Source organism: Solanum pennellii, chromosome 6, assembly GCF_001406875.1.
Source record: "Solanum pennellii chromosome 6, SPENNV200".
NCBI classification, from domain to species: domain Eukaryota; kingdom Viridiplantae; phylum Streptophyta; class Magnoliopsida; order Solanales; family Solanaceae; genus Solanum; species Solanum pennellii.
In genome coordinates this window covers 55,420,648-55,430,135 of record NC_028642.1, presented here as the reverse complement: position 1 = coordinate 55,430,135, position 9,488 = coordinate 55,420,648, and the positions used below count along the sequence as shown (strand labels likewise).

The 9,488-nt window shown below is 31.7% G+C and overlaps 2 protein-coding genes across 6 annotated transcripts; both read right to left on the bottom strand.

The window, feature by feature from the left end:
* Positions 1 to 2,697: 2,697 nt before the first annotated feature.
* On the bottom strand, positions 2,698 to 5,201 carry LOC107022565 (mitochondrial phosphate carrier protein 3, mitochondrial-like). Its single transcript, XM_015223152.2, has 6 exons — positions 4,799 to 5,201; positions 3,935 to 4,296; positions 3,783 to 3,826; positions 3,490 to 3,704; positions 3,280 to 3,404; positions 2,698 to 3,166 (listed from the first exon to the last, which is right to left on the bottom strand). The coding sequence occupies exons 1-6, from the start codon at positions 5,096 to 5,098 to the stop codon at positions 3,124 to 3,126; spliced, it is 1,089 nt and encodes a 362-aa protein (XP_015078638.1). The 5' UTR covers positions 5,099 to 5,201; the 3' UTR covers positions 2,698 to 3,123.
* On the bottom strand, positions 4,171 to 9,405 carry LOC107021749 (N-alpha-acetyltransferase 40). 5 transcript variants are annotated; one of them, XM_027917390.1, is made up of 9 exons: positions 9,246 to 9,405; positions 9,032 to 9,134; positions 8,488 to 8,567; positions 8,061 to 8,384; positions 7,751 to 7,827; positions 6,962 to 6,992; positions 6,815 to 6,883; positions 6,059 to 6,158; positions 4,171 to 4,296 (listed from the first exon to the last, which is right to left on the bottom strand). In XM_027917390.1, exons 1-8 carry the CDS (start codon positions 9,318 to 9,320, stop codon positions 6,081 to 6,083), a joined length of 837 nt encoding a protein of 278 aa, XP_027773191.1. In that variant the 5' UTR covers positions 9,321 to 9,405; the 3' UTR covers positions 4,171 to 4,296; positions 6,059 to 6,080. The 5 variants fall into 5 exon arrangements, 3 of the variants coding, with proteins under 3 accessions (XP_027773191.1, XP_027773190.1, XP_015077942.1); XR_003578726.1 differs by having other exon boundaries at positions 4,278 to 4,296; positions 6,059 to 6,162; positions 9,246 to 9,400; XM_027917389.1 differs by lacking the exon at positions 4,171 to 4,296 and having other exon boundaries at positions 5,890 to 6,158; positions 9,246 to 9,403.
* Between the last annotated feature and the right edge of the window lie 83 nt (positions 9,406 to 9,488).

Genomic DNA, 9,488 nt, shown 5'->3' with positions numbered 1-9,488 from the left:
CCTTATTATTTAGCGTTAAATATTAGATTTTAAAAAATAATTTGAAAATAAATAATTATTGTTAAAATAAAATATAATTTTCTTTTGATATATTAAAAATGACAAATAAATGTGAAAGTTCATTTTAAAATAGAAAGAAGTAAAAGCTAACGGATGTAATAATAATTTCCATAAAAAGATTCAAATCTCAAGTCATTAACATTGATACTAAATTCTAAATTGAATAAAGAACACATAAGAAACATGTGGTACCAAAATCAAAGGCTTTAGACTTATTTTCAATATTTGAGGCGGACTCACTGGTTTTGATATGAAATGTGATATTATTTGATTTGATATAATTTTTTTAATAAAAATAATTTAAAATTAATGAATTATGATAAATTTTAGATATTTGTATAATTACAATTCAATTTCATTAATAGACGTAAAAAGAGAATTTCAAAGTCGCTTTGTGAGTCCATTTTTACTTATAGTGTTTGACTTGACAGATGACACACTCTTTAAGGAGCAATATATAGAATTATAATTTTATTATATATCACATTTTAAATATAATTAGTTCAATGTTTTGAAAAATGCTCTGAGAAATGATTGTGGTAATTAATAATAGGAGTAAATTAGGAACTAAAGTTAACATCTACTTTCAGTATATGAAAAAGTAAAAGCGATTGAAGGGAGTAAACTGTTTCTAATTATAGAAATCTGATACATACATTATAGAAGTAAAAGTGAATGAAGGGAGTATTCTTTTTGTGATATACTAAAAGAATAGAGTATATATATATATAGAGAGAGAGAAAAGCCATGGTAGGACGATTATCGCTATGAAGAGTTGTACAATGAGAAAAATCAATTGTACTATGTACTTAGTCTTGTCTTATTTCCTCATCAATAGCCTTTAAACACGTGTAATAATGTGAGTCCATTCTCTTATGTCATTATAAATTTACTATCTATTATAAATTTTAAATTCTCAACAATTATTAAGTTCATTCATATATTATGCACCCCGTTTATTTTTCAATCTTCAATATATTTTTTTTTACATGCCCTATATTTAGTCTTCAAAATATAAAATCAAGTTAGTTTTTACAATAGTACAATTTTAAAAATGTTTTTAACTATAGAATTTATCTTTTTGGCAATTTTAGAACTCAAATTTTAAAATAAAAAAGAAATTTAAACATTAGAATGCAAATTTGATAAATTATCAATTAATTGTAAATATTACTATCTTCTTGTCTCAAATAAGAAGGGGGATTTATTTCTTTTTAAGTAAATTATCTTATTTTCAAAATATTATTATCTTTCATGAACATGCTATATGACAAATTTAAATTTCAAAATTATTTTATATGTAGCTGTAGTTCATAAAAGAAGAAGATTATTAAAAGATTTATCAATTGAATCAAGACAGAAAATATACAAACATAACTTATGCTTTGAAACTACATGTAATATCTTTCACTAGAGACATAAATGACACAAATATTTTAAGTATGAATCATATTACCATGATTCAAAAAAAGTAAAACAAATTTTTATCATACTAAAAAGGTAAAATTATAATTACAAAAAATATTTTTATCTTTAAAATAGACAAAATAAATATAATTTTATTCGATTTCTTGTTATTTTGATATAAAAAAATTAATTGAATGAAGCTGTAGTTGTGCAAGTTGGATATAAATTTTTTTGAATAATTTTTAATACAATAAATTTATGACTTGGCTTTAGATATTTATAGTCAATTAAACTTGTCACTAAATTTTATTTTGATATACAAACTACGACTTGTTTCGATGGAATACCTAAACACTTCTACATTTTTTGTTCAAATTTTGAAAAAAAAGCTTTGCGTGCGTGATTATAAATGCTTATAGATAGTTATAATAACCACATAAACATGTCATTTCAATTAATTATATCTACATCCACCAAATTAGAACATGCTTGAGGTTTACCTTTTTTTTATTCAGTCGAGTACATAAAATTAAAGAAGAAGACATATTTATTCCAAAATATATTATAATTTAATTTAATGTTAGTGTCTAACATGATGTTAAAATGAACATTAGATTACATATTCTTTTAATATTAGTCACGATAACTTATATAAGTTATAAGTTATTTTTTAATTTTATAGAAATAAAAAGAGTACTTCAAAGTCTAATGTTCATTATACTCTTTAATTTATTTACGTAAAATATTGAAAATTAATTTATTATTTAAGAATATGATTAAATAACATATAAATACAACTTAAAATCGTAATATTAGACCCGTTAAATAATCTTTTCGTATCTAGTATATTATATAATATAATACCACCAAAATATATTAAACCAATATACAATTTTATATATATACATTAGGCTCTCGAGAGATATGATAGGTATAGCCCTAAATTTAGATTACTTAAATCAGTAAATTCTGAATGTCATAAGTTTAAGAAAAAATGGGTTCTTGAAGGTCGAAAATCAAAAGTTCAAAATGGTGAACATCAATTTAAGAGATAGACTTGGTCACTATAAAAAAACATTAAACTGAAATTAGTTATTAACTTCATTGCTAATGCCTTCTTAAATTTTTTTGTAGTTAATAATCTTTTTTATCATGTATTGTTAATCTATATCTAAATAAGATTGAAGACCATTGTTTAGCTGTAAAATTTATAATTGAGGAGTTAGAAAGTGAATAACAAAATTTGAAAGCTCCATTGAAAACTACTTGGAAGCTTGGAATTCTAACCCGAATTATGATATACACTATATATACAAGTGATATATAGTGCTACAATGGATTTCAGCTTTGAGTTTCGACTCCAAATCAGTTCAAATCACCACTAATATTCCTCAAATTTTGTATACAGCTTCATCCAGGTATTGTCCTATGTCCCAACAAACTCCAACCTCTCACATTCGAAAATTATTAACTAAAATTATCATATGAAAACAAGAAATTAACACATTTTTGCAAATTAAAAATCATCACCTGGAGGATAATATAATTAATCCTCCCAAAAATAAAATCAGATCTTACTACAAAAAGTTGAATAAATGCAAAAATTTCCTAGCTACCAATGCTCAAACTTTTTTGATGGAATTATTACATTTTTCTTCACTTGACAGGGGCAGGTGGAGCTGCACCACCAGTCGTTGGCCTGCGAGAAGCAACGTATGTAAACATCATGTCTTTTTTTTTTTTACTTTCGTCATATCAAACACGCGTTGAAATTAGACAATTGTGAGAGAAAGAAAGGGAGGAGAAACTCACAGTCCAACGAAAACTTTGAAAGAGTCATAGATACCCCATTGTGCTCCAGTGAGTGTACCAATCATGACTATACGAATAGGAAGACCGCGAGTACAAAGACCCATCACACCTAGCTTGTTCACAGCCTGTAATAGACACAATCGCGTTAAAAATGATTTTCAAAGGTACAGCCAAATTAGTATCAAGGAACAGAAAATATGTTAAACTCACATCGCCAACAGTTGCGCCCTTGGCGTTGTTTAGGAAAGAAACCAGGTTATCAGCAGGGTGTGACACAATAGCACAAAGAATACCAGCTAAATATCCACCAGCAAAGCTCACACCGAGCTGCGTTGATTTACTGCATTGGTCTTTTGGTGTTGGGATGACATTTTTGTAGAGTTGTTCCACAATTGTTTCAAATGATGCAAACTTCATCATGGTGTCTGTATAAATAACCCAATGTACAATAATAAGTACTACATAGAGCCAAAACTAGCACATTTCATGGAATGTAAACTTACACGGAATCTGTCGTCCCCAGAGAGGAACAAGCCCCTTATACAGCCTGTATACATAAAAAAAATCAAACAGTGAATCTTGCATTAGCAAACTATGTAATAATAATAATACATGTTGTAAAAGAGATGAATTTATCAACATAACAAGGAATTACCCAGAGGCTCCCTCAGCCCTAACGAATTTGGGAAGTCCGTCAGACAAGCCTCTGGCAAAACCAGGCTGAGTCTGAACGCGAACTTTGACAGCCTCAAATGGGCAGAGAGCAACATCAGCAATAACTTCAGCAGAAGCAGAACCAGCAAGGAAAATCAAAGTTTTGTACTTGGCAGCATTCTCAGGCCCAGCAAGGTCTGTGTAATACTTCTTGAAATATTCATAGAATCCATATTTGCAAGCTCCCTGAGCGCTGTAACCGAGCAACGTAGGCACCCATCCCCTGAAGAAGCCTCTAGCACCCTGCTCCTTAAGCAGAACACCAAAACCAGAGGAAATGCTCTTGTATTTTGCAGGATCGATCTAACAATTCAAACATCATTCATCACATTAGTAACAAACTGACTGAAAGGATCTGATGTTAAAAGATATGACACTGGGCCTAACTCAACCCCAAAAATTAGCTCAATGAGGGGAGGTTTGTCCAAGTTCATATAACGAGACCAAATTTCCATCTCTCTATATCAATGTACGACATCTTAACATCTGAGAACCTTAAAGAAGGATATACACTGACCGTATAAAGATATTTTTCATACTTACAGGATACAATTCAATATCTCTTACAAGTTACGCGATTGTGTAGATATATTTAACACTGTCAAAGTAACAGCTTTGTCCAGTGAACTTAATGATCGACGTAATTAAACAAACAAACAACAATTCAATCCTAATTTGGTAATTTAATTCTCTTGTTCTACTTATTAACTTGTTAAACAGAAGGGGCAAAATTTTTCTTCGCATTGCTAGACAATTCTACACAAAATGTATACATATAATAAGATCACGCGTAGATTAAAGTTACCTGCATGTTACACTTGACAAGATCAAGGGGTGTAACAGCCATGTGAGTGAGACCACAACTCATAACACCACCAAAAGTACAAGCACCGTAATAAGCAGGTGAGAACATTTCTATTTTACGTGAAGGCTCTTTTGGTGCCGCAACTAAAACAGGCTTTTTGACAATTGATTCATGACATGGTTGAGATAATGTATTATTAGCAATAATTGTAGATGAAGAGAATGATGATGAAGACGCGGTGTTATAAAGAAAATTGGGGATCAATGGTGTCCGGGAACTAGAATTATCTGTGTAGGCCATTGTGTAAGTTAGACAAGTTGAACACTATGTTGATTAAAGAAGAAGAAAATGTAGTGGAAGATGATGTTATTTAAGGTGTAAGAAGAAAATTAGGACCATTGCTGTAATGGTGGAGAATTGAAGAATCTGCTTTATTATTGAAGCAAAGGCTGTCCATATTTGGCTCCTACCAAAGGTGTCTAATATCTATGGCTTTCCTTTAATTTAATTTAACTCCTTTAAATCTGTTTTTTTTAAAGACAGTTTAATGCGGGATGATAAATAGACGAGTTGAATTAAATTTGGATAGTGATAAACTAATGTACGAGTCAAGACTTATTCCGCCTGAAGTATGCATGGGTCAAATAACAAATCATAACCCAATAATTGTACTCTTTTTAGAAGGTTAGATCTTTAAGAGTGAGTAGTTTTAATTTGACAGAAATTGTATTGAAGATAAAAGTTTTGTATTTTGAGTTTTGATGTAAAAGTAGTTTTAGGAGATTCACAGTAAGAAATAACGAAATTATAAATTGATTTAAGAATCTAATCAACCAATTGAATTACTATCGATAAATATTTTACCAATCGACGAAGTCTACTGATATACCAGTTTGAACGATAGAATAGTTGAAGTGTGCACAAGGTGGTCGGACAATAGCACAAACATAAGGTTGGAACAGCTTATATTTTAGGCAATAGAGCTTTTATGCCCGCAGCAACTGCTTTATTTTGGTCTCCGATTAAGACTATACTGGAAAAGCGTTTAAGAAAAGTATCATAATGTATGGAAGAAGCAAAAGACGAGCATATAAAAAGAAACATAATGCACATAAAGGTAGTGATAACACAACTTGTCTGGCAAATACATTGGGTAGTTGTCTGACAAAAATGCTCAAGACCTAATAATCTTAGATCAATAACAAAACCAAAACATGATACTACTCTGCAATTTCTATTAAATAATTCACATTATGCTACCTCTTCACAGGTATCAACGTCGTCAAGCTGACATAGGCAAAAACTTTGTAAGATGCTTCACAAACGGACTCCGAATCACCTTGCAGTCATTTATCTTCACCTTCCTTCATTAGATAAAGATTTTAGAGAAAAGGAGGAGATAATTTATGTGTTTCTACTCTCTAGTATGTAATTCTGAAATCCTATATGTTATGCACTTCATATATGTATGCAAAAAAACAGAAGAGAATACTATGGATTACATAGAAATGAACCAGTTGTCATTTATATGACACAATAACAACGCCAATAAGAGATGAACTGTTGTTTGCTTCATCTGAGTCATTCAGTGGTTTTGCATGCATTCAGATTTAATCCACAAGAATATCTAGTACCCAGACGCCACTTTGTGGGACTATATTGAGTATGTTGTTGTAACGTCTACTCATCTAGTACAACAACAAATATAACATACCCAGTATATTCCCACAAGTGGGGCCTAGGAAGGTAGAGTGTACGCAGACCTTACCCCTACCTCTTAGAGATAGAGAGGTTGTTTTCAACAGAACAATGTCCGGTAACTTCTTAAATCAAGAAACTACTCTGTAGAAAATTTTGGCATAAGACTCCTACGACAGAATTGAAGCATTATCAATTGATCAAGTAACCAAATGGATGAAAAGCATGAGTGCTCATGAGATGTCAATCTTATTTCGATCAACACCTTGTATAAAGAGGACTTCCGTTATTTGATACAAGGAAATAAAGACTGCACACCTGTAATCCAGCTTTAGCTTCATAATCAAATGACTTGCAAAGAAGCTCATAATTTGTCTGTAACCCCATCTGCAATAGCAACAAGAAGATTTAAAGAGCCTAGGCAAATTATGATGAAAACTGAACTATTGCAGACTGTCGATCTACCTGTGAGGGTGACATAGTGGATATCAGGTACCTGCAGAGGTTGACGGGTAAGTGCTATTGGAAACAGCTAGTCATTATAAACAAGTGAACAAAAGCAAATATATCTTGACAGTAATGTAGCAGCTGAAAAAGAATTTGCTGCAAGAAACTTTTCAAGTTAGAGCTAAGCATATGTTATTCAGTACGGAGAGGAAAAGGCTGAGGAGTAAACTGGAAGTTGATTATGTAACATGTTAATGGTATATATTTGACAGGTTACAAAAGAAATTCTCCTGATATAGTTAAATTCCAACATTTTGAGCTGAATTGTTGAATCATCCAATGCACATATAAGCATGTCCAATACACAACATAAATAGCTCTATGGTAACTCTTCAATATAAATATAATCTTCATTTCAATAACCAAGAGTTGAAAATACAGAAATTTCCTGTAGCTTCAATAATTTTTGGCCAGCTTCTGCACTCTAGCATGATATGCCACATCTTATGACAAGAGATGACAAACATAGTTAGACTAAGTAGGATATTACTTTTGGGTAATCATACAAATGGAACCAATTACCGTTGAACCAGATAACAGTATGTAAATTTGATTATTACTACATGGAGGATACATAAAGAAAGAGGACAAATATAACAGTTCTCTACAGAAGTAGTAAAACATTATCCACTAATATTCAAGCTGTAGTCACCTAAGCTTATTATATTGATATTTCAACATCATAAACATGTAAATGATATATGCTAAATGCACACAAATTGCTAGTATAACATATCAATAGATCACCTTAGTTTATTCCGATAGAAGTTCATTGCTATCATGTTTGCCTTCTGAACTGTTAGCACCACGGCACTCATTTTACTCTGCAAAGTATTGATAAGCTTTCATTAGCACACAAACATGACAAACATTTCTCTCTAGTGCAAGACTAGCATATTCACGAGTTAAAGAAATGCACTAACAAATTTTCAGCAATGCTGCTGTGGCTAAGTGTTTTCAAATTAATTACTTAGTTTCTCTCCACCATCATCATGTTAGGAATCAAAGTGAAAAAAGAAACATTTGTTATTAGAATGAGCAAAGATTAGTTCATCACCTTCTGAGCAATCAGCTCAATAAGCACCATTAAGAATTTTCCCAGCCCCTTCCCCTGAACACGATGTTCAAGCTGTAATTCATACACATAAAGAACAGGAATTTCTTCCTCGATGGTGAAGCGGTAATGTACAAAAGCCACAAGATGACCTTTATCATCCATACCGTCTGCGTTACACCTTTCTTTCTTTGATAATTTGAGCATGGCTTCCACATTTGATATCTCATACACAAATATATAACGAGCTTCAGAAGAAACCATCTCCCTGCGCTTCACCTTCTCTTCTACAGGCCACTCTGTTCCATATGATGCCTCCATATTCACCTGTAAAAGGCCTATACCTTCAGAAAAGAGGAAATATCCCTACGATCATTGATTTGAAGTTGTAGCTAAAACTCTAATCAGAATAAGTTAGCCATTTTGCTACCTTGAGGAGATTCTGAATATACTGCTTTATTGGAGACGAAAGGCTATCTCCGCATCCCGAGTCCAAGTACACAGACAAATCTAATGATCAAATCAACTATACATTACACATACAAAAATTGAATAACGTATAACAGCAAACAACATTATACATAACCAATAAAGGTAGTGGTATAGGATAGATAGAGGTCTCAAGTTCTAACCCCAAGGAAGTATGGAAAAGTCCCCCCTCCTATGCCACCTCCAATAGTACTCGGGTAGATCCTATAAAAAATGCTTTTAGGATAATATTTTTTGCTTGACCATCGAACATAAGAAAATACTTATTTTCGTAGAAAACATTTTCCTTGATACTGAACACAACCCTAATGACTAAAGTTCTTCCCTTTATGAAAGAAGATGAGTGAATATGTGTAAAAAGGGTAAAAGGGCCTCGTTTTTTTTGCACTAATACAAAGGTAAGAACAGAATATGAAGGATTTAACAGATTATGGATTCACCAAATAATAAATTTATGGATACAAAATAAATAAAAAAAAACGAACCCTTTTTCTTGTAATGGCGAAAAGATGGGAAGGAAGAAAAAGGGTCTTTCTGAGAAACAGCAGCTTTGATTATCTCTTGCACCTTCTTCTTCTTTTCTAATATCTGCCTTCATAAACAAAGTAGGTTTAACTGTTAACTATTGTTTTGTTTTACTAAATTTTAACAAACAAATTGATGATTTTGGGGAAATGGGCAAACGTTAGTTTATGTTACCTCTTTCCTTGTCATCTTCTTGTCTCTGTTATTCTTCGATTTCTCGTTCGACTCTGCGCTCTTCTCAGCTTCCATGGCTGTCTACAATAACATCCTCCGAACTTCCCACTTCTTTTGGAAGGTTATATGTATTTCTATTTTCTACCAACATTTTCCAAACTAGAAGCACTTCACTACCCCGAAATTCTTGAAAATTTTAAATGGACCCTTTAATATTTTGAAATGTACTCTCCTTTCTCAATT

Coding starts and splice junctions, on each gene's coding strand:
- LOC107022565 (XM_015223152.2), bottom strand. CDS start 5,098: ATGGCCTACACAGATAATTCTAGTTCCCGGACACCATTGATCCCCAAT. Junction 3,827..3,934: donor AGGGCTGAGGGAGCCTCTGG/GTAATTCCTTGT, acceptor TTATGTATACAG/GCTGTATAAGGGGCTTGTTC. Junction 3,705..3,782: donor CTGGGGACGACAGATTCCGT/GTAAGTTTACAT, acceptor TTATTTATACAG/ACACCATGATGAAGTTTGCA.
- LOC107021749 (XM_027917390.1), bottom strand. CDS start 9,320: ATGGAAGCTGAGAAGAGCGCAGAGTCGAACGAGAAATCGAAGAATAAC. Junction 6,993..7,750: donor TTCTATCGGAATAAACTAAG/GTGATCTATTGA, acceptor CAACCTCTGCAG/GTACCTGATATCCACTATGT. Junction 6,884..6,961: donor CCACTATGTCACCCTCACAG/GTAGATCGACAG, acceptor TTGCTATTGCAG/ATGGGGTTACAGACAAATTA.